Source organism: Lagopus leucura, unplaced genomic scaffold (assembly GCF_019238085.1).
Source record: "Lagopus leucura isolate 7727_CA_CO unplaced genomic scaffold, USGS_WTPT01 Super-Scaffold_100021, whole genome shotgun sequence".
Classification (NCBI taxonomy): Eukaryota; Metazoa; Chordata; class Aves; order Galliformes; family Phasianidae; genus Lagopus; species Lagopus leucura.
The window spans coordinates 10724336-10748949 of NW_024962274.1; the positions used below are offsets into that span (position 1 = coordinate 10724336).

At 45.3% G+C, this 24614-nt stretch overlaps 1 protein-coding gene across 6 annotated transcripts in view; it reads right to left on the bottom strand.

The window, feature by feature from the left end:
* The window catches only part of FARP2 (FERM, ARH/RhoGEF and pleckstrin domain protein 2), a 59414-nt gene that overhangs the window by 2017 nt on the left and 32783 nt on the right, over positions 1-24614 (bottom strand). For 3 of the 6 annotated variants that reach the window (XM_042878282.1, XM_042878283.1, XM_042878281.1), the window contains exons 12-26: positions 23868-23925; positions 23263-23509; positions 13949-14127; positions 11991-12080; positions 11075-11208; positions 9996-10077; positions 8994-9231; positions 8199-8329; positions 7337-7405; positions 6824-6913; positions 6066-6148; positions 4582-4700; positions 3717-3880; positions 1588-1695; positions 695-846 (exon numbers count right to left, since the gene is read on the bottom strand). In XM_042878282.1, coding sequence (XP_042734216.1) covers positions 695-846; positions 1588-1695; positions 3717-3880; positions 4582-4700; positions 6066-6148; positions 6824-6913; positions 7337-7405; positions 8199-8329; positions 8994-9231; positions 9996-10077; positions 11075-11208; positions 11991-12080; positions 13949-14127; positions 23263-23509; positions 23868-23925 — 1944 coding nt within the window. Of the gene's footprint in view, positions 1-694; positions 847-1587; positions 1696-2718; positions 2859-3716; positions 3881-4581; positions 4701-6065; positions 6149-6823; positions 6914-7336; positions 7406-7676; positions 7747-8198; positions 8330-8993; positions 9232-9995; positions 10078-11074; positions 11209-11990; positions 12081-13948; positions 14128-23262; positions 23510-23867; positions 23926-24614 lie in introns of those variants that run through there. The other 3 variants (XM_042878285.1, XM_042878284.1, XR_006180397.1) reach the window with 3 other exon arrangements.

Consider the following 24614-nt stretch of genomic DNA (forward strand, 5'->3'; position numbering starts at 1 on the left):
TATTCTGTTTCAGTAAATGAGCTGGTTCATCATACGAATGCTTGAGTTGTGGCAAATATCCTGCAAATGTGGTTGCCTGCTCAAGGAACAGCTCTACAGTGCACTGAGCTCGAGAACTCTTATTAGAGCACATTGTGTTCTCTTAGAACTGTACACCAAGTATTTATGCATGGAGAACAGGCTGGCAGTACTTCCCTTAGTCATACAGATTGCTTTTCTTACAAGAAACCACTTGCTTATTTGGAAAAAAAGCAGCAATGAAGAAAGCAAGACAAACATCAACAGTGAATTAGATTGAAGTTGCTGCATGACTGAAGATTGAAAAGCACAGCTCTGCTCTCTCAGGTAGCTGCTATGTGTGCTGCTTTCCCAAGGAAGGGAAAGTAAACGGTACATCCCAAAAAACCAACCCTGCAAGGCACAAAGCAGTGTGAGGGTTCTGAACAGCTCCAGACCCCTGGGACAGAGCAGAGCCTACCGCCCTGGGTGTAACCACAGCCTTCCCCTGGAAGAGGATGCTACTGCTTGTGGGCGGGAGGGGAAGGAAAACCTTTAGTGGAAGTATGTTGGGTGTTCTACACAATCCCTCAGAGCAGGAGGCAGTGGGGAGCAAAGACAGGGCTCTGCATTGCAACCCATGAATTAACAGCGTGCTACATACCGAGAAATAAATGTTAAGAAAACATAAAATTACCTCTCAAAGGTGTATTTGCTCTCGGCCCTGAAGAAATACACGTGGGATTTGAACTGCAGCTTGAAGACATAATCCTTCTGGATGCCGTCTGCCTCCACAGGGGAGCTGACCACGTAGCCGAGCAGCGGGAGGCTGGCCAGGGGATAATCATCCTGCAACAGCCCAACAGCATCGCCTGAGCACCAGGCAGCCTGCATGCTGCCAGTGCCAGGCCATCAGCACTGCCCTGCTGTACTGTGCTGCTAGGGGCTGTGTGGTTTTGCTTAGGAAGGAATGCAGGAGAAGCTGCCTTTATCTCTCATGAAGCCTGCTAACATCCCCCAACTCCCTGCACCGCATTCACAAAGTGCTGCTCCTGTCTCTGCTGCCGCCTGGGCTCCCTGCTTCCCCCTCCTTGCTGCGTCTGAAATGCCAAGCATGACCCAACATGATCATTAAAGCATCCTTCCCCAAAGAAACACGCCCTCAGGAAACCTGAATGCAATAAACAGGTTTGGTGATTAATAAGATGAAGAGGCACATGTTGCACCGCACAGCTTGTTACAAAACCAGGTGCTGTGAGCACCACAGGCAGAGAAACTCCTGCTGCCTGTGCAACCAGTGACTTTACTGCAGCCCCAGGTGAGAAATAGACCAAAGGCTGCTCATTCACTGAGCTCCACCAGTCAGGTGTTACGACATCCTTCCCATGAAATGCAGAAGATAAGTACTATTAACAACTCCTGATTAAATCCTGCAAGAAGGGCCCGTGGCCCTGCAGAGACCTGGCTTCATTAAGTGCTACCAACCATTCACCTGCTGCTCTCCTTCAGATTGCAAGGAGAGGCACCTGGAGCTGAAAGCAAAGGGTCTCCAGATTCAGCCCAGTCCCTAAACATCAGCACACAGCTCACCTGGTGTGTTTTGTAGAAGAACAAGCAGAAGTTGGTGAAAACGACCCAGAGCTTCTGCCAGCCATTGCTGTTCTTGAACTTCCTTAGCAGGTACCCAGAGAGCTGGTTCTAGCAAGAACAAACAGAAGGCTGCCATGAAACCACTGACTGCTGGCCTCAAAAGAAAGTTAGCTGCTGCAGTCAGAAACCTTGAGCCCTCTGATATCACTGCTCTGCTTATAACAGCCCTTATACTCATGTTTCAAGTGGCCTCCTGCACATCACCTCACTGGGATACAGGCTGCCCAGGGAGTTGGGGCAGTCACTGTGCCTGGAGGTGCTCACAGCTGTGAGATGTGGCACTGGGCAGTGGGCATGGTGGGGTGGGCTGGGGTTGGCTGGGGATCTGAGGGGTCTTTTCCAACCTGAATGATTCTATGATTACATACAGTGACCGAATCAATCCTCAACTGACCAGTTCTGCACACAGCTGTATTCTGCTCCACTGTGCATTCCACTAACATGGAGTTCTGAGGTTTAACTGCTCACTGGCTCTCAGCGTTCTGCCAGGCAGTGCACAGCAGTGCAACCCTGACTCATCCCTGTGGCCAGCCTCGTCTTCTGCAGTCTGTAGCCAGGAAACAGTGACAGCCACAAGGGTGCGGCTTCATCCCTTTATTCACCTTCTTTCACTCCCCCTTTTTTTTTTTTTAAACATGAAAAAAAAAAAACAAAAAACAAGAGAAGGAGGAAAAAACAGAGAAGAAACAAAGATGATAAAAGCCATAGCTGTGGACAGAACGCAGCAGCTGTGCAAAGCCAAGCCCCAAAGGGAAGCAGGCTGCAGAGGAGCGCTACGTGGTCACTGCTGCACCCCAGGGTCAGTCCCCAGCATCTATGCCATGGGGAAAGGAAACCTATGGCACTGAATGAAGGCAAATGGATCATAACTGGAGAGAAAGAGCAGAGTTACACAAAGAACCCTTCTGAGAAGCAGAAATAGGAGGAAATCCTGTATCCACGAGGCAGCATCACAACTGCTGCTGGTTGAACCTCATGCTAACACAACACGTGGGTTCACGGAGCGAGAAGTCAGCTTCACTTGGCATCCCACAGCTCCTCCCACCAGCACAGAACTTGAGAGGGTTTTACCTGAATCATGCACAGGTAATCAGAGAGGGACAGGCTCTGGTTCCGGTACCAACAAACATGGGTGATTGTGTTGGGCCGTTGGGCCTGACCCAGCAAATAGCGAGGAGGAAGCTCTGGAGAAACAGCAAGAGAGCAGAAAACTGAGCAGAGAAAAGGGGGAGAGAAAGAGAAAAACAGAACGTTAGGGTAAGAAAAGTGATGCTGCAGAAGTGTCTGTTACAAGGAAATGGATTGTGAAAGAAGTGATGGTGTTAGAACACGGAACGGAATGAGGCAAGAAGGTGCTGGAAGAACTCACACGTTAACTCCCAGAGCCTGCGGTGGGCAGGTTTCATTATAAGGACACAAGAGCAATGATGTCTCCTTCCCAGGTGTATCATCAAGCAAAGGAAGGCTTCTTCCCTCCAGTAGAAACCACTTTGCTGGCTGAGGTGTCCAACTTCCAGACCCTGAGCCAACATAACACTGTAGGACCTCCTTACTGACTGCTGCATTCTGAAAACCCAGAAGCTTTGGAGCCCAACTCTAACACCTTCCACTGAAGTGGCCAAACTGCAGGGCCAGGAAAGTACACATGCCTGACATCTGACTCCTTGCTTTGGCTAGCGAGGGACCTTCTTTTTTTCTTTATGGCATTTAGGGTACTTCCCACATCTGGACACCAAGCACGTCAGCCTCCAGGAAGGAGGTTCCTACCCAACTACCTGCCACCTAAAGCACGCCCGGGGTACAGCTGCCAGCAGCACACTGAGCACATCTGCCTTACAGCCTGCAGGACCAGCACCAAAACGTGCCAGCAGTGCCACACGGAGCCACACACCGAGGGCCGGAAGACACACAGACATGCATGAAGATGAGCAGACACGCAGCAGGCTTTCAATGATCCGTGCTCTCCCACAGACAGCAGGAAGGCAAGGTGGAGCACGGAGTGGAGGATGAGCAGAGGCTGAGGCAGCCGAGATGGACAGAGCGAGAGGCCGAGCTGCGCCCTGCGGTACCTCGACAGCCACACTGTGGTCGGCCATGGAGACGCTCGTGTTGCGGTACCAGCACACGTGCATGGTTGTGTTGGCACGGTGGTGGCTCTGCCTGTCCAAGGAGCTACGGGAAGAGTGTATGTCATCTTCGGACTCCTGTTCTACAGAGACCTCATCAGAGGATCCTGGGGAAGGAGAATTCGGCAGCGGTTTAAGAAAACTGTGCGAGAGAAGCTGGCGTTCCTCTGAGAAAGGATGGCGTTTGTTTTTTTTCTCTCTTGCAATGGTCCAGTTTTAAAATACAACTTGAATGTTACAGCTGAGCTGCTCGTTTTGGCTCCCATTGCTCAGCTCTGCTTGGGACAGCTGACTCCACAGTGTGGGGGGGGGAAAAAAACAACACAACAACACAAGCAACAAACAAAACCCCCACACTTCATCTTCAGTTGATCCTTAGCAAGGAACAGGAAGTGCTCCAGGGAGGGACACTATAAATTTCAGCACATCCATGGCAGTGCCAAAGACAAGCATAAGAGTGCTGGGCTATAAAATAATTTGCTGATCTCTAAAGACACCATGGAATTTATGGACAAGAAAACACCCTGCTTGGTTAAATGGAGAAATGCCTGTACAGGAGACAAATAAGGAGCTTATAAAAATCAAGGATTCAGCAGCTGGAGCATCTCTGCTGCATTTAAAGCTACTGGGAGCATCAGCCTAGAAACACAAGCATATTAACTTGAACTAAAACACGACCAGAGCACAAGAGCTCTCCATTAGCATATGAATTATAAAATACTCCATTCGCATCATCAAATTTACAAGGGGAAACATGAACAAGACTCAACACCTGCCTATTTTCAAGAGTGTGGGAAACAGCACTTACTGTTGGAGCGGTTGCATACGGAGTTGTCCAGAAGCATGTCGGATTTCTCAGTGGATTTCTTGGCCATTTCAATTGCCATGTTCAGGTCTTCCATCCACTTGCCCATCTCCAAGCGGGTGCTGCAAGACAAACAGTGTGAATGGTGACTGGTCCACCCTGGAGCCTTCCCACTATCCAGAGCTTTAGAACAAGTTTAAAAGCACCATTTTAGAACGTGGACTTCACAGGAAACTAAATGAATAGACAGCCATGGGGCCACATAGAATTCTCCTTCAGATCTACCAGACTCAGCAGTATAATTGGGCGAGAGCATCACTGTTCACCAACAGCTGATGGACTGCTTCAAACATGAATCATGTTTTCACTCTAAAAACAGTATTAATGAAAGCCCTTTAGAAATGCATGGTATAACCACACTGGAAATGATATTTTGAGGGATAAAAGACAACCTGAAAGCCAGTGTATCTTCTAAAGGGGATTTATCATTTACTTTTCTCCTCAAGAAAGTAAAACAGCGTGCAGGAAGATGAGGAATTCTTTGAACCCGTGCAGTTTCCATTGCTGGTCGCATGGCTTGTGCCATGAGGACAGGGTAAGAACTCTATAGCTCATACACATGCATCTATATTTGTCAGTATGCAGAGTAAGGTCTTCCTCTGGACACATTTCATATGGCTGTGGAATTTCTTTTTTCCCTGTTACGTGCACAGTTGTTTTGCAGAGTGCTGAGTACAGTCACACACTCAGGTATTTGGTTGGGAGGTTGTGGGCAAAACCAGAATAGTATGGAGGAATGTCACTGAAATACAAACGTGTACAGTGTCTGGACATCAAACACAAAGTGCTGAACTAAAAAGGCAGCTCAGGCTTAGTCAAACATTTTGCACTCCTTCTCCTTGTCAGGTTAATGAAAAGATCAACAAAATTCATACACTGGGGTACCAAAGGGAGTTGCACCATGCTCAGATGGATTTATTCAAGGTTAGTCAAAGCACTGCCTGATTAACAGCTGAATTAAAGCCTGCACCATTTGTGTTAGCTTACATATTCCATTGTGACCATGTACAGAAAAGCAAATTACAGAGAGAGAAGCACTGCAAAGTCTGGTTATAAAGCACCTCTAAATGTTCAACCCATCCTCCTTGCTCGCATTTTTGACCACATATTCAAAGCAAAGCAGCCTGAACTACATTTTGATGCCAAGGCAGTTTGGCATATTTGCCTCCTGATGCAGAGAGCACCCCGAGTGCTGCAAATGGAATCCTGCCATTCCTGAGCATTCCCACACTTGGGAACTGGTGCGGGCTGACAAACAACTCCTTCCTGAAACAAAGAGCTGATTAAGGCATTGTGAAGTGTCATGTGTTTATTTTGAAGTTGTGCTCTCCAGAGGACACAAGGAACAGCCCTGGTGGCTCTGCACCAAACAAAACTCTTTGGAGGTCTCTCTCAAATCCACACGCACAGGGGAAAATAAATGTTACCTTGCTGCCACTACTATGGTCTTCTGTGCTGAATAGATTGTGAAGCAGTGTGGGACAGCCCATTCATTCTCACTCTCCTCCACCTACAGGAAAAAAATCCAAGGTTTTTCTCATCACTGTTTAGCGACTGATAAACACCAAAAACCACTTGTTGGCTGGCTATGAATTTGAGCCTCAGTATCATTACAACACAGTAGCAGTAATTGCAGAACAGCTATTTTTTTTCTAAATGAGTATCGCCTACTTTAAGACTATTTTGGCTCTATATTTGAAGTGTATGGTGTCTTTCTACTGTATCTCTAGCTGCAGAGCACAACACGTAGCAGGGACAGAAAAAGAGGATCTTGCTCAGGATTCAGCCTATTACTTACCGGTGGGTCAAGCACTATCAGCTGCAAATCAAACACAAAAACAACAGTCCCGTTAGAACATGGGGGTGGGGACACAGAGGATTGATTTTATGCCTAGGCATTCACGTTGCAAAAAAAATGCCCAGGCAAATCCACCTTCCAGATCAGACTCACTGCACCGTCAGAATGAATGGTCAAACGTGCTCCGATTGTTTTGCTAATGAGATGAAGGGATAAGCTTATTGCCTGCAGGTGAGTCTCTGTTTAGCACATAGGCTGAGGCACGTGAAGGTCCCATCCATGCTTACTAGGGCACTGCTTCTCCCTCCAGCCCTGAAGGAATGCCCCAACCTGCCTTAAAACACCACAGTGCGTAAGGAAATGACTTGGCAGCTTGAAACCACTTACCAGCATGCCATGCAGAGGAAGATGCCCGTGAATTTTGAACTGATTTGTCCCTGTGACCCCTTTGCTCGTGTACAGTAACATATCCGAGAACTGAAAAACAGGAAGAAAGCAATTGGTTCTGAGGACAGCAGGCAGGCAGCACCAAGTATTTTTTACATTTCCCAGATCTGTTGTTTCAATGCTTTAGACACATGGGAAAACAGTTTCTCCATCACTCTGGTGTGCTCTTTCTTGCAACATTTATGAACAACATTTACTTATTCATTAAAACTATTATTTACAAGAGAGGAAATTAAGTTCATAATTCTGATGAAACTCTCTCTGCCACCAAGGAAACAGGCCCGACAGACAGCACGATCACAGTCACTTTCTCCATTAAAATCAACAACCACCACCTGAGAATGAATTTTCAGTTATGACTGTTGGTTTCCATCACAAGCACACAAAAACACTTTCACAACAGCTTTATCTTGAAGACTCTGAACACTGTAGGAAAGCAGAAGCAGCACCCACCAGAAAGAACATCCGCTGCTGTAAACCTTTTTTAGTGAGCTTGTACAAGCAGCCTTCCCGGATAAATTCCTGCCAAGGAAAAGAAACAGTGATGCAAAGCTTCAACTTTCCCAACCACACAGAATTCTAGCGGATTTGTTCTCAGCCCAGAGCATACAGGTGTTGATTGGTGCCCAGCAATGATCCCCAACAGATTTGATAAATGCTAAACACCACCTTTCCTTCTGTTTTGTCACATGAATCAGATCCTTGCTGCAGCCAGCATTTGAATCAGTGAAGCAAGAGAAGGAAAAGGAGCAGAGTTCCTGTTGGATTTCAGCAGTTCACCTGTTACACTTACATCCCACTGCAGTGACTGCCATCACATCCCAAAAGCATAAGCGATGCTCCTCTACTTATGCTCAGTACATCTAGCAAAAACAAACAGAAAACCAAGCAGGAGCTAAAGAAACTCTTGCAGAAACAGTCACTAATAGCACTTCTGTCCAGCGCTGCACCTCTCACCATCGCTGTGTCCACAAGGAGGTCACATCAGACATACACAAAGCTGGCAGTGGGCTTTTGTTGAGTACAACATCCTGCTTCCCACTCAAACACAGAGCCCTGCACCCAGGTGGAACCAGTTTCTGCCCCACTGAAAACATGAAACCGTGGCTGGAGTTGAAGCAGAAGCATTTGTGATCCGCTTCCCTACCACATCACCAGGAGCTGAACGTGACCTGCTATGAAGACAATTATGAACCAAAGCCTCTGCACTCATCCCACAAATGCGACAAAGGCTGCGCGTGGAGCAACGCGTTGCAATGCAACACCATGGTCATAAAAACAACCAAGGCTTTGAAAGCTCAGCAGTGTTACTTACCCGACCAGGTGCTGTGAGGTTGTCTATACCAATCAAGTCGTGCTGCAGCTCTGTCAGCTTCTGGAAGTTCTCCAAGCGGATCAGGCTGTGCTGTAGCTGGGAGGTCATCTCCGTGACTTCCTTCAGGGCATCTGTGTGGGAAATGGTGCCAATGGGATCACAGCAAGGAGACAAACCCAGGCTGTCCCTGGAAAATTGAATCTGAAACTGACAGCTAGGTTCATTCTTAAGCAATACTTTATATAGAGTGAGGCAAGACAGTGACTTCACAGTAACTTCACAAGTAACTTCACAGCATCTCCAACGCCTCCAGATATTATGGTGGCACATCTGAAAAGTAATGACCATGTAGCCAAAAGTCAACTGCAAAGTAAGGAACGACTATTTTCTAACCAGTGCAGAGAACTTCAGAGCCCTGCACCAGAGCATGACAGCAGACTGGTAAAACCTGGTACCAAAAATTGTAAAAAAAAAACCAAATTAATATTTCAACACAGCCTAAGCACCTCTTGAACTAAGCTGCTTCCTGACACTATTCTGCTTTTCTACTTGATATGCTGTAATTCCTTTCCTGGATATTTAAATCAGAGAACACATTTGACAGTTTTGCTTTCAGCAATCTAAACCAAAAATTCTGTGCAATTCTCACAGTTGCATGGGAGAATAAGAGAAGGTCTCAAGAGGAGAAAAGGAGAATGTACACTGAATGTGCAGCTGCAAAGCTTGCTGCCTCCCACAGGTACCTGCCAAGCAATTTAAAACCCAGCATGTGTGTGCAGCTGGGTGCTCACTCACTCCGACAGTCTGCAAAGTCCCGGTGCTCTGCTGTGTAGTGCTTGCAAAGCCTCCCCAGGATCAGCTTGTAGTGCATCAGCCTCTGGATTGGCTTGAGCAGAAAAGTGTTGAGTGGCAGATAGCAAACTTTCTGCAGCTCAAACTCCTTATAAACCATTTCCAGTTTCTTCAGGCGTTTGGTTGCTTTCTCCAGTTCTGTCAGGACCTCGTCATGCTTCTGCAAGTAACTTGTAAACTCCTGTTGAATGGCACAGAAAAGAGAAATCAGCCTGCTATAGATTTTGCAACAATAAAAATTTGGCCACCACAGCACAAGCGTACCTGCCCCATGCAGTCCTCAGCACCAAACAAAGGGGCCCTCATTTCAGAATGTACTCTGCAGTTAAGAATGCTTGGATTTGGAAATTAATCAACCTCACGAATCAGTGTCTCCACAGGGGAGAGTTAAAGTTGTGCACAGATTGGAACACTGTGAAGCTACTTAATTATTTCTAGAGTAACTAACACACAGCCTTTCCTTTAGGTAAACACAGGCAGAAAACGTGCAACCCTCCTATTGAGCCCTGCTGTAAATATTCTGTTTTATTTTGAACTTGTTTAGCAGCAGTAATTGTTTGCAAGTTGCTTCAAGTTAAAATCCTGGGGATTTAATCAATGGGGAATGGTTTTAAACTGAGACAGGGGAGGTTTAGGTTGGATATTAGGAGGAAGTTTTTCAGCCAGAGGGTGGTGAGGCACTGGAACAGGTTGCCCAAGGAGGCTGTGGATGCCCCATCCCTGCAGGCATTCAAGGCCAGGCTGGATGTGGCTCTGGGCAGCCTGGGCTGCTGGTTGGTGACCTGCACACAGCAGGGGGTTGGAAATGGATGAGCACTGTGCTCCTTTGCAACCCAGGCCATTCTCTATGATTCTATGATTCCTGAGTGTTGAACAACAATCTTTGGCAACAGGAAGAAAGGAACCAACAGCCCCAGCACTTTGTTATCCACATCCTTCAGCTACCTTCAGAGTGCGCATGTTCCTGAGCATGACGTCTCCGATGCGCTGAAAATCCCCTTTCACGTGAGCATTTGTCTTTCCTTCCCTGAAATACACATAAAAAGGTGAAATTAGAAGGCACAGTATGTGAGAAAGGAAGATGTTTCTGTTCCTTCCCTCCAAGCCCTCCTGTCCTGCAGGAAGCAGAACTAACATTAATCCCACCTCCATCCATTTCAGCTGCCGTTGCCTTTGATTGCCTTGAAGCTGCATAGAACAACAAAACCAAAAGCCACACTTGGGAAACTGAGAAAGGAATAGAAAAGAATTTGCCTGGAAGTCTATTACAGAGCTCAACCTTTCATACTTTCTGAGTACATGCCATTATTACAATCCTGCCCAAATGTACGAATTTATTTTTGATCATGCTTCACTGACTATTTTTTCCATTTCCCTTGCTTCAGATTCAGGTTGCTTTCATCTCACACAATGGCCTGGATTGTTCTCTCCAGAGCAGAAAGCTTTCCAAGTGAGTTGGAACACTCAGGTACAGACAGCAGCTCAATTCACCAAAACAACAAGAGAACAAAAATCATCCAATGTTTCAACATCACCAGGAGGAAGGAAAAGCATCTCTTTTTGAATGGTAGCAAATATCTTCATACATTACATCCCAGGCCAGGAAAAAAACAATATAAAGGTTAAATAAATGAAAAAGTGCCCTTTACAATAAACAGTGCTGCAAGAATCTAATTTTAATTACAAAAAAGCATTTCCCAGATTTTCACCTGGAGATTCATTAACTGGAAGGTATTGAAAAAATGCACACATTATCTTTCTGACCTTCTCTTTTCCAAGGCCAGAGAAACAATACCAAGCTACATTACAAAAACACTGGCCCGGGCATCCAGTTCAGATGAATACAGGAGAGTGTGTATAAGGCATTGCTTGAAAGATGCATTTAGTCATTAATTAAAATTCTGATTTATTAGAATATTTTTCCTCGACTCTCCTTATATTTGAATGGGTATTCCTGCTTATGAGCATGGTTTTAATGTGAGGACACAGGAAAAGTTGCCCAGCCACTGCACTGCAGTGCTTACCAGAGTGAAAGCCTCTGCTCAATCTCCTTCAGAAAGCCTCGGTGGAACTCATAAATTGGGTCTATGTTAGAGAAGAGTAACGTCATCAGGCCCTCTGGCATTGCATTTTCCTTGATAACAGCACTGCGAAACCACTGCAGGAACAAGCACAAATTACATTATTATTTTTCCTATTGAAATCTATCAGCAGCATAGACGTTTCTGCTTTTGTAGGGATGGGGAGGAGAAAGCACGGGCACAGAGACAGAATGGAATGGAAGGAGAAGGTCTGGGAAGTCAGTAGGAGGAATCTCCATGTGAGTTATCGCAAGGTACCTCAGCTGATGCTGTATGGCACAATGAGCACAAACTTCTCTCTGATGAAATTAAAACAATAATTTGTGTGTTCAAGCCTGCAGTAAGTAAAAAACAGCTCTGACAGAGCTGGAAATCAGAGTCATCCAAGTAAGGACCCACCTGTCTGTGCTGGGCTTCTTCCACTCCTTAAAATGAGGGGAGGGGAAAAAAAAGAAAAAGGACTAAACCTTTCAAAACTCTATGGATCCTTAATTCTCTTTGAAATTGGCATCTATCCTCATCATCTGAAGGCATAAAGATGAAGGATCTCTGAAACGGTGACAGCTAGATCATAAGCACTGCTGACAGCAATGGTGACCTCTGAGGCTGAATGCACAGCCAAGGGATCCTTAAGGAAACTCATACCTAACATGTGGATATTAGAGCTAATGATAGCAGTACAGAGAGGATATCAGCCCTGTCAGGTGAGGGCCCATAAAGCAAGGAAGGCACAGCTATGTGGCTCGAGGTTTACGCTCTGTCAGGACTTCTTCTGTTGCTTGGAAGAAATCCCAAGTTCTTCCAAAGTAATGATTACAGAGCTCAAGGAAGAGGATTAAAGAAAGGGAAGAACCCTTACCACTGTAATAACTTCGAGGTCCTTTAAATACGTCCTTTCTGTAGCAAGAATCTCCTTTGCAATGAAGTACGCTTTGTCGGTTGGGTAGCGCTGAAAGAACACAAAATGACCAATAGGTAACACAGTATGGATGTCCTATTACAAAGCACAAGCTCAAATCTTACAGACATTCTTCCTTGCTGTAGGAAAACAACGTTTGGTTATGAGCAGATAGATCCAACAGAGCTCCAACGCTTACAGGGCACCACACAAAACCCCCTGCGTGAACAGCTTGAAAGAAGAGCAACGTTTACACTTGGAAAAAGTTCTCACAGTTTAGCAAGTTAAATTTTTCAGTGTTAAAAAATGCTCTATTCCATCTTCTTCAGAGCTGTCTTCTCCCTGACATCGGGGGAAAGTCTCAAAAGAGAAGGACTGAATGGACATCAAAGCAGAGAGGAAGGAAACTGTGAAAACAGATGTTCTCTCATTGCACTGAATCAAAATGAGTGCTAGAAAGAAAATGCACGTTATTGTAAATTGTTTAAGTATTTTTTTTGTTTGTTTTATACCATCCTCAACTGAATTCCTTTGTGCTGAGCCCTGGTAACAGCTGCTAGGGAGAACCTGTTATTTTCAGAGGTGCAGGACAGGCATTCATCAAGCCTTTCCCAGTAGACTTCCCTGTGGATTACATAGAGACAGATATTTTTCCAAGGCCTGGCAGGCTACTCTGCCTGCATGAAGATCTACAACAATGAGAGTGAAATGTATTAATAACACAGATAAAGGAAGCAGCCTCATACAGTGCACGCACTCATTTGTTCTCCTGGTTCATGTCAGGAGGGCAAAAAGCAATTGTGTTTCTTTTGACAGGAGGGCTCCCTCAGTGTTAGTGGCCAGTCACAGGAGAAATCAGCTCTGGAAGCACTGAAAGCAGAGAAGCATCTTTGCTCTTGCTGAGATTTCTGTATATTTGCTGTGAACTTGGAGCAGCTAAGAGTCAGAGCATTCAAATAACCCATTCAAAACAGCACCAGTCTGTCCTGGGAGCAAACACAGCTCAAACAGAACAGAAGGAACAACTGAGATGCAGCTAGTGAGTGAGCCGGCACCTGCTGGCACCAAGGAAAACCTGAAGGCATGCAAGGGGAAGACAACAAACAGCACAGCCCTTTGGCCCTCTTGCCTGAAGATCCTGACAGAGACAAGGCGACCAGAACATTAATAGGAGAGAGCAGCAAAAAGCAGAAGAGTACACAGAACAGCTTCTTCTAGAAGGTTGCAGCACGGCCATTGAGTGCACAAGGAATGGAGTTCAGATGACAAAGCCTTCTTTGTGCTGTAATGGAAGGCCTGGGTTCTTCCTAAGGCACCAAGGAGACAACAGACCTATCTGATCACTCATACTCTGCAAGCAAGACAAGCTCTGAGCTCCTTAGAACACATTTTTGTGATGCGACAGCACTTCACACAGACAGCTTACACAATCCAGTAAGCTGACACAGGTTAACTGTGAGAGCAGTCAGCAAAGACAGTGCCAGGTTTAACCTCGGCACGTGCCATAGTTTTTCATTACTGAATCAGACAAAAGTAATCAGTTTCTAGAACCAAAGCCATCTCTCCTACCAGCCTTTCAATGCACCCCCCTGGTGAGAATCATTTTGAATGCTGAACTTGTTTTCAAGCATCCTTTCAAGTTTCAGCTCAAGGATGAGCATTTTCTACATTCTGAAGTAACAAAGTTCCAGTCCAAACGGTGCCAAGCAAACCATTGCTGCTTTATATCAAATACACCAGCAGAAAACCCCCAGAATAGCTCCCGTGGGATGCAGCACCTCTTGTTTCCATCCCAAGGTACAAAGGAGAGGTGGTGAGAAGAGCTCCCTGCTGCTCTGGGGCTCTCTGCAGCATGTTCATTAAGCACATTTTCTGCAGTGAGTTCATTAAGTACATTCCCTGCAGTGCCATGGGCTCACCTTACGTTTCATCTCATCATCCTCTTCTATCCTGGCACCGCCAGCATCACTGAGGACAGGGCTCAGGAGAGGAGATGAACCCTGGCCAGCTGCATTCAGGTTCACAGGGAATGCTGGGTTCAAACCCAGGGGACTCTTCAGCACGAGGGAGGAGAGCTGAGAATGGTCCACTGGGAGGCCTGTAGGGGAAGAGAACCAGAAGATGGAATGGAAACAAAGAGAAAAAATGCTTTCAATATACTGCAGCTAAGACAACTACCCACTGTTACTGTAAATCATAATTACTATCTCATATTAAAAAACAAAGCAACATGCATCCAAACACTTCAGTGTGTTTCTCAAAGTGAAGAGTTTTCTTTGCACATCAACTGTTGTGTGACAGTGCAGTACGGACAGACACCCTCAGAACAGCATCTAAGGGTACAGATACATTGCTTACAGTCCAGGGAAAAGTGCCCAAATCCCCCTGGATGTTGTTGAGCAAACAGCTCACAATACAGGTCTATACTGTAAGTAGCAAGAACTTATCTTTCAGTTCATCCTTTTCTGAAATAAGGGTTACTTCTCACCACAAGGGAAAGTCAGAGCAAACCACTGCACTACTTTCAGCTCCACAAAAAGAATCCAGAAGACAAAGCTAGCTGAAATACATGCAGAATTCAGGGAATCTCCAGAACTGATGGGAAAGGAAGCAGTTCCATACAAACAGGGACTGTGCAATAGATTTCTTGCTGACCCTCCTGCTTCGTACACCAGCAGAACAACGTCCTGCTCTCAGGAAAGCACCTCTGCAGCACAGCATAAGACCAAGGTTTCAGTGGGTGGTTACAACCCTGTTGTACAGTAAAGCCATTCTAAAAGAGGAGCAGTGTGAATTGCTTTGCTCCAGACTGCTTGGTTTTTTAATCTGTTTGTGGACTCTTTAAAGACTTCCAAATACATAAAGGCACAACTGCAGTGCATTTAAAGCCCACCAGCAGCTCTCCCCCCTTCTGCAGACCCCTGAGATGCAGCATGCAGACACCCCATGGGACCTGCAGTGAGTACTGCTGTTCAAAAGCCATTTTGTATGACCAAATTAAGAGACGCTCTGATTATTCACACTGTGATCTTCCTAAAACAGGCATTTTTCTCTCTGACCTTCCCTGTGATAAACAGCCACGCTAGCAGCACTCCCCAGCACTATTTGCTTTGCATTCCAAGCAGAAAGTGAAGGACTTGGACACCTGATCAAAGGCAAGCACAAAACCAACAGCAAAGCCAATCCACCCCAGCACCCAGCTCTGGGCTCAGCGCACGGCCAAAGTGCTCTGCACCTCGCCAGGCACCTCTGCGACTTCCTGCAGCTCACACAACTCCTCCCGAAACAACAAATCCCTGCCTTCTGGGGAGCCCCAAACCTGCCTACAGACAGCAAGCTGACATCTCGTGGGGTCCTTTCCCTACCACCGTTCCCACCCCAGATTCAACACAGCACCACCTCTGCCCGTGAGCTCTGCCTTAAGCCGCGTCGCCCTTTTCCTGCTGTCAAGCTACTTAAAAAACCCATCTAAAAAAGGTCTTTTATTACTAAAAAAATAACACCGAAAAAACCCAAGCAGGCCACGTGTGCACCCTGCATGCTTTCGCACACCCTGGGGAGCTGCGGGTCTCTCCACCGGCAGGGCAGCAGGCGGGCTGCGCCGGGGAGCAGCAGCAGCACAGCGCGCAGTTGCGGCAGGACAGTGAGGAGGAAGCGAAGTGCGTAATTTCACATTGACAAATGCAGGAAGCTAAACAGTGCTGCGCTCGGTCACCTGGAAGAGATTCAGCTGATGGAGGCTGCAGTTAACTGTTAACACTCTAGGCACGCCAAGGCACGCGCAGCGCCTCTGTCTGCCTGCGTTCCTTCACTCCAACTGCTTCTAGCAGCAAGGCAGGAAAACAACCAGCTGGTGTTTGTTTCACCTCCACCGAGACGATCAGAAGGCTGCTTTTGCACAGCTGGGATGGTGAAACGACAGCTCCACAGCCAACAAGGCAGCAGCACGGCAGGGGCGAGGAGCCGCTTTAAATTCTTCCCTGCAGCGGCCGCACGTCCCTGAGCCCAAGTGCTGCTCAGACAGCACAGCAGGGCCAGGGCTGACCATGGAAGCTTTGCCTGTTGCACTGCTCTGGGTTTCACGTTCCCCTCTGGCAGCAGCCAGCCAGGAAACCCATGTAAACACTTGCTATCTGAACACAGGAGCCCGGTCCCTGAGCAAAGCCTGAAAAAGAGGCATGCTTGCCCCATGGAGAAGCCTCAAGCTGTGGCTACAACTCCAGGCACAGGGGCAGAGGGCAGTGTGTAGGTAAAAATCCATATCCGTAGGCAAATAAAAACAGGGTTTTATACTTAAAAAAACCAGCATGGGTACAAGTGGAAAGAAAAAAATAATCACAACAGTAAAGCATTCCAAAACATTGCGGTTTTGATGAAGGCAGCCATGCACATCTGCCAGCCTCACCTTTCCCAGCCACTGTGTAACACTGCCCTTGGCTCAGTTACTGCCTATGCCTTCTTTCATCCACTTGCAGAAGTGGAAGCCTCCACCTAACACACAAGGCTATCACTTACAACATTGATCCACTCCAGTTTTAGCGACCTCCAGTGCGTACAGAGGTGAAGATTCAAACTCAGCTTTGAAAACAAGAGAAGTTGAGAGCATCACGCAAAAGCAGCCATGGAAAGCTCATTACTGCCTTAATTCAAGGCTGTTAAAAAAAAGCACAAAGCGAAGCAATCTGGAAGCCAGCTGCTGTAACCATCACCTTACCTCGTGTTTTCTTCAAAAGCACATGAATTGCATCCCTCTCACTGACATTATTAAAGATAACATGCATCTGGGTTACTTCTTGTTTATGTTTGTTCTAGCTTTGGGTTTATTTATATTTTAATTACACCTATTTAAATGAGCAAAATAGCATCCATATCCAAAATCCATTTATAATAGCCTACAATTTTCCATGTGGGAGAAGCTACCCACTTCTCATTTCTCTCGCTCACAGAATTACTGCAGGGCTCCTCTCTAACCTGTCACACTTCCCATAGGGAAATTTTGGCAAATAAAGCTGTATTCGAATGCAAAGTTTGACAAAAATAAAGCACAAACACTGACTCTTCCACTTGAATGCTTAAAACACTTCAAAGACAGACAACAAGGAGTATCCTCCTAAAGCAGACCATGATGGGATGTCCTAACAGCTACGCAAGGCTCAAATGTTAGCAGTAGGATTCCTTATCAGAAGGGCTGCCCCACCACGTCCCTATGGGGTGACTCCCTTCAAAGGGAGCTCAGGACACATGGCTGCTGCCCTCCTCCCACTTCTATCCCAAACAAAACGTCTACAGAAGACAGCAATCTGAAAAACACACACCAATATTTGGTTGTGCTCTACTTTCAACCAAGGTATGTAAGAGGGAAACTGCCTTGGGAAACCTGGTCATGAAACTGTAATGAAACTCTAAGGTGCCTTGGCTAGGAGAACAAACATTTATTCTATTTCAAACACAGGGGTAACGAAAAATAAAGTTAAAAAGCCCATGATGTCATTTATATCAAAGTTTTCCTTATTTTATTGCATAAACAATTAGAATTATGAATTAGTACAAATCTGTAGGTTCATAACCAGCAATCTCAACAGACACAAAGGTATTAAAAAGTCCCAACACGTAATTCAATAAAACATTTATGGTATAAAAGATAGAAGTTTGAGAGATCAATCAAGAAATTCCAGCCTTCTTTGTTTCCTTAATGCAATCCTTTCCTGAAAAGAGTAGCACCTATTTCACTGGGGAGTCACTCTGATCAAGGCACGTGTATCCCTGTGCATATTGAGAAGCAGGCATTTCAGGTTTCTTCCCAAGCTGCTAACTGTCACAAAGCACACTCTTGTGCTGCCAACCTGCACGTGCAAGCGGCAGGAGGATGCTGTGATTTGAAAAATAGGCAGCAGCACCTTCCCACAAAGCAGGTTCGAGGAACCGTGCCCCAAAGCTACAGCATGCTCTGTGGACTAAGCCTGTAACAGCCCTCCAGCAGAGAACAGAGTGGATGTTATGATACGTCTTTGGGACTGTGAGGTCTCCCCATGTTGGCACAGGGTGTGTATGTATGCCCACACACAGCATTTGTGACAGGTTCATTGTAGGATCTACCAAAAACTACAGGCAGTGACAGCTAGCAAACTACAATGAGAACTGCAATGCATTTGCATTCACTCAGTCGATACCTGGGAAGTATGGCTTTGGATTTCTTGCAAAATGACAATAATGGGAATGACTTACCAACAGGTTTGCACCAAACTGGACAGAGAAATGACATTTATTGGCACCTCCACAAACTCTTACCCTCATTAAGATTTGCAACTAAACAGAAACTACCACCACCACAGAGAGAAACCACCAACCAATAAAAGGAAAACCACCCTTATAGAAAAGAAAACCACCTATGACCACAATACAAACATTCACAGGAAAATGAAGATCAGAAGTTGCTATTATCCAGCAACGCAGAAACTTGCTGGAAACTAAAGTGAAAGTTGAGAGCAAATCAATATGTTGCCCTGCTCCATCCTAAGATAAAATACAATAACTCTTGGGAAATACACAGCATGTAATACTCGAATAATGAGTGCATATAAACTTACCAAGAACAGGCACAAGCAATAATACAGGCTGGTAAGGCTTAAGAAGTTTAACTGGGTTGCTGATTGGTCAAAGAATATCCTGTGACCAGAGTTCTGTGCAAATTAATAGCTCCACTAACTACATACACGAAGATGCAAGTGTTCTCCTGTAGTGCTTGACATTAAGAACTGCACTGAAGTGTAAACGATTGTAAATAGGCACATGTGGCAATCCAGGTGCAGAGTACCTTACCCACTGAAGACATTCACTCCGTTATGGCTTCTAGTCACACTGCAAGGCGAACGTTGAGTACCACCAAAGAGCTGCAGCTATCAGCCTAACTCATCTGGGAACACCACTGATCTGGACATACCTTCTGCAGCTGCGTGTGTTTGGTAAAATGGGATTGTATTTGCACAGGCAGCCTGCAACAGAAGAAACCTGAAAGCCCCAGTGGTTCTTGCTGCTGAAAAAACCACAGCAATAAAAGCTGCATGTTGACAAGAAACCCACGTCCCTCAGACAGCAATACATCCATCCTAGCCTTCCACAGATGGGGGCAGAAAGCAAACAAGAAGGAACACATCTCCAAAAGTGCGCAGCATGGGGAGAGAAAATGCACATTCACCAGCCACAAACAAGTGAAGCTTTGCAGCCAGGCTTTTGCCTGCCCCTACCTCAGCTCATCCAACTCCTCCTCCTCAAGGTGAGCCAGCATTATGAAAAGCCAATGGAACAAACTGCAAGGACTAACAGCAACAGCTTGACAGTCGAGCTGCTATTCAGGACATAATGCACTGAAGTTCACCCACTCTCTCAACACTATTCAAAGACAAAGCACAGAGATAAGCCCTTCTTTCACCCTCCCGTGCTGTATCAGGAGACTGCTGGAGGAGAAGAGGATGTCTGGTGTGACTCCAGCACACCAGAGTTTGATGCAATTGATGCAAAGCACTCAGAGGCAGGCTGGTTTTGACTTGGTCTCCATCGCAAAGGAAATCCGAACTCATCCCCCTAGAGGAAACCAAGGAGAAGCTTTTCTCAAGGCTTTCCTGCTATAGTAAGAATTCTACTTGCAAATTAAATGTTCTCCTCTTTTGTGCCAGTATGGAAAATCACAAATAAAGCAAAACAGCCAATCCCAGCTTCAGAAACCACACAGCTTTAAAGATCAGAAAAGGGCAGGAAAAGCAATCCACAACAGCCATATGCTGTCAGTTACCAACAGCAAGGGCATAACCAGCAGGTGCTGGAAGCACAGACAGCAACTCCTACAGAAACAGCATTCCAGCAGTCTATCAGCTAGTAGCAGGTTTTGGACCTCCTTAGAAGGATTCTGATTGTATCTAAGGAGCATGTAACCCTTGCTCACTCTTCCACATTCCATATCTGGCAACGAGGAAGCAGCAGACTGTTTGCAAGTACACCACTGCATGCAATCCTAGCAAAGGATACTGGTTTTTAGGTGCTCACCAGTGCTGTCTCTGTGTGAGCATCCCCAGTTCAGATATAAAGCAGAGCCAGAAGATGGGAAAGGTCAGCATTCTTGGCGATAACTAAAGCCTTGTTCTGATCAGTTCTGTTCCTGGGTCAAGGCACTCTTTCCCACACTCCACACGCCAGCCCATCCTCTCCTGTGGTTCCACACACCTTGCTCTAAGCCAAAGGACTCAGATCTCTAGCTCATTTGGGAACAAAACAGGCACCACATTAAGGCTCTTACTACTATGTAAAAAAATACATATCCCTGAGATTTAAAATTGCCAACTGCCAACAGAAGATCTGCATAGTTGCAAAGTATAAGGAGAAGTAAAGTATAAGGAGAAGCACTAAAGACACCTTTTAGAACCAAGTGCTCTGCAAGAAAATGTTCTTGGCAAGCCTTCTCTCATGACTACCCAGTACGTCTGTTGAAAACACACCAGCAAGCTTTTCTCTTCTGAAGATCTTAAGAGCTTTTGAAATGCGAGGGAATGTAATGGGATTTATTCCCATATTGAGCAATTGTAACATATTTAGAGAGAATGCTTGTGGTTTAGGCACGGAACATAAAGCAGAGGCAGACGTGGTTATACGCAAACAGCCCCATCTCGATTTTTTTACTTAAAGATGAGAGGAAATTAAAGGCCACTTTTTACATCTTACACTGATGTTTGTCCCTGACTCTACTACCTGTAGGAAAGTCAGTAGATAGAAGTCTTTTTTTCTGATTTCTTTTTCAAGTTACATGATGTCACTGTGGGAAGGAAACCAAACAGCCTGAAACACACGTAAAGGCACCACCTGGGACACAGCTGAAGAGCTCTTCCAAATGCCTATTTACAAATGTCACATCCATGAGATTATCTCCACAGGTATGAATCAAGTCAAACAAAGAGCTAGAATACACATTCAGTAGAAAAACAAAACTAAACTTAAAAAAAAAGACCAATTACACAACTGTACATTCCTCTAAGTCCAAGCTAGTACTGTGTGCTAAATGTGCTTTGTTTTCCTGTGCCACTGGCAAAGGCAACCAGATTCTAATGAAACAACAGCAATTCCATTCAAACCCAACTCCCACAATACTTGTAAGTGCCATGGAAAATAATCCTACCTCAATAAATACTGAACTAAAAGGAACAGATGATAAAAAGATGTTTCACTTCCTCACGTTTTACTATGGAGAGGAATTCCCCTGAACTTTCAGTTAACAGAATTTTGTGAAACAATGGCATTTTTTTAATGCTGGACTAAGGAATGGAGGTCTTTTAACAATATATCAAGACCAAAGCTAAGAAAATCAGTATGAATGATACTGAGTATTAAATCAGCTTATCATTGTAAGCTGCTTAGTTTGAGGCACTGTTTGTACTCGTACCATCCTATCTCCTTCTCCTTTAATAAGAAAGGCCATATTGTAAAGAAAAACTAAAGCTTTCACCAGATTTACCTCCACCTTTCTCCCCTAAATCAAGTAGATTCTCATGAGCTGATTTGTAAGCACTTCAATGTAGCACAGTAAAGAAAAGCTGAGACAAAAACGCAATGCAAACTAAGTGCTTTCATAGTCTATGTATGCATCTTTGAACTACTGCGAAACAGAAGGGTGCTTGTTTATTGCTGGACTGCTGAAGGCACTTTAGGGTCAGAAAATATGATTGTCTTCACAAGAAGCTTTCCTGGCTCCTATACTCACTTGATCACGTTGCATAGCTTTGTGTCTTAAAAGTCATCCTTCATAGCTGACTTGAAGATTGTCTCTTTCTTTCTTTTTTTGATTGTGGGGAAAAAAACCCAAACACAAAACACCAAGAACTCTCACCTGCAAAAATGACTTGTAATCAGGGACAGCACATTGTATCACTCTGAAAGACAAGTTCACAGCCAAAAAAAATCCTTCTGATATACTGTAATTTGCAAAGTGATGGTTCTTAACTTCTCTGAAATCAGTGGTGTTTTGCAAACATTGCAGCCTGTTGTGACACATTCTGGAGGCAGTGTGTCGTACAAAATGCACAACTGAAGTTAGCGTGCTTTAAGGGAACTGAAGAGAGACCGGAAGAATGATGTGATTTAAAAGCTGTGGGATGTGATTTAAAAGTCAGCCAATGGATTCGAGTTTTCTTGTTCAACACATCTTTCTGACTTCTAAGCCTGAACAGGTGAGAGAACTGCACCACAAAGATCAAGAATCAATGATTTACGTGAGTCTTCTCTGTCCAGTCTTCTTGAGTGAGATTTTTTAAATTATTCTGAAAGTCAAAAGTAAAGTTCTCACCGGTCGCTTGAGCGAAAGGGTTACTAAAGAAAAGGTTTACATCCAGCGGCGCCGCGGTTTCAGAGTCCCAGGAGTCTGTATCTGTACTGCTGGAGTCTTCCGTGGTGGTAGGAGGGTAACTCAGCTGCTCCAGCTGGTCAATGATGTCAGTGAACTGAAAGGCTGAGCTGGACTCGGAGCGCACTGAGTAGGCTGGGAAGTTCACCATGGAGCTCGCCTCTGAGTGGTTAGCAGAGCTGTAGGTGTGCAGGGAGGACGTACCATTGAGAGGCAAGTTGTTGAGGGAGCTGCTCTCAGATCGGTTGTTGATGAGCGAACTTGTTTCAGAAGGGCTCAGGAGGCTCTGAATTCGGCTTGCTTGTGCCTTAACCTCAAACAGCTCCGAGGTGTTGGATGGTCTCTCGTTGCCATTGAAGTCACTCCCTTCTTCAAATTCAAACTCGTCTTCCATATTCATATCTACTGCTTCTGTTGAGTACCTGTCAGGGCTCAACTCAGGAGAGACTGCATTTTGTTGAAGGGCATCCTTCGTTAAGCCTGAAGACTCTGACGCATGCTTGGAAAAATCAGAGCCCTTTAAATCTAAACCACTGTACACATAAGAAAATGCCTCAGAGCCCCCTGCAAAAAAGGATATCTCTGCAGGGTCATCATCGATAAACTCTTCTGACACCTGTAACTGTGAATTTGTCAGTGTGAACAGAGGGGCACCCCTACTGCAGTGCTGATGCTCTTTTTCAGCAACAAAAACACCTGTGGTAAAGTCATCCTCATCATTGTCATTTTTACAAAGAGCAGCCCTATTCTCCTTGTTACTCTTCTCTACATCTAAATCTAAAGCACAACCACTCTCAACAACAGGACAAGCAGGGTTGCAGTTTCCTGCAACACTACCAAACCCAACACCTTGGAATGACTGGAAGATGGGAGATCCAGGCTGCTGCACCAGTTTCCTCCCCGTTTCTTCTGCGGGCATTGGGGTGTTTTTGTCTGGAATCCTTGTGTACGGCGCTCGGGGGTCCAAGGAGGAAGGGCTGCTTTCTGCAAAGATGGGCAGGACGGTAGGAGCAGCTGAGGAATGAACGGAGTGGAAGGGGACAGTCGCTGAGGCAGGAGACCCCGGGGTCCTCAAGCCCTCGGGGAACGCAGCACTCTGAGGGAAAGAAAATAAAGACACAAAGGGTGGCAGGATGACCTCTTCCACAAAAAGCAGTTAGATATGTCAGCGCAGTTTGATCCTCTGAAATAGTAACACACTAGGAGCTATCACATCTTCTCAGCCTGAACTCTGAACAGGAAATTACCTGCCGTAGACTCCATTAGCTACAATTATCAAAGTTGTTACTCCTTGCAAAAAAAAAAAAAACCCACAAACTATGCAGCAGGAACAAAGACCAGACTGCGAAGCTGACCCCAGACAAACAGTTCATTGTACCATACTCCTAGGCAGTCATCTTGGAAAGCTGGCTGTCAGCTTCAGAGTGGACTACGTGGAGTCACACTGAACTAACCTGCTTTGGCACATCTGTGTTCGAAGCGTGAGTGGACACTCTGACTTTGCTGTGCCTCCTGCAGAAGAGAGAGCATCCTGTGAGTATCCAAGACAAAAGCCAGCCTTCTCCCTTCCCTGTTTAGCTATTTTCATTCTAAGAGACAATAAAAAGTCTCAAGATGCATTTTATTATCATCTTTGAACAACTAATTCAATTGTCTAGGTTGGATCACCAGGTTCATCCATTAACCTAACACAAGTTATGCTGTCATACAGAAAAGGTGCTCACCTGTACCCCAAGACACTAAAAATATTCATGGATAGCAGATTACAGAAAGCTTTCTGAAATTCCTATTAAAATCCTGCAAACTTTCGGACTATGAAGAGTTTCTCACATATTCATAGGTTTCACACAAGTTCAAGTGACACCATTTAATAACTAAAGTGCACATTCTTTATATGTTTAGAAACAAATATTTAAGGTCAGAGTTTCAGGCTTGCAGATCTTGAATTCAATCGTGCTGTATCACAGGCTAATTGGGTAATTTTTGGCAGAGTATTTTCCATGCTTCATTTCCTGTCTGTACAATAGCATACAGAAAGACAAAATGCTAAGTGCATTAATAAATGAATGTTATTTAAAATTACATCGCCATGCATCACATCCTACATCAGATGTCAGCAAACATCAGTGGTATTCAGGATTTAGTTTGTATTCAGACCATGACTTCTACACAAGAGGAACGACCTAACTACTGCCCATAGC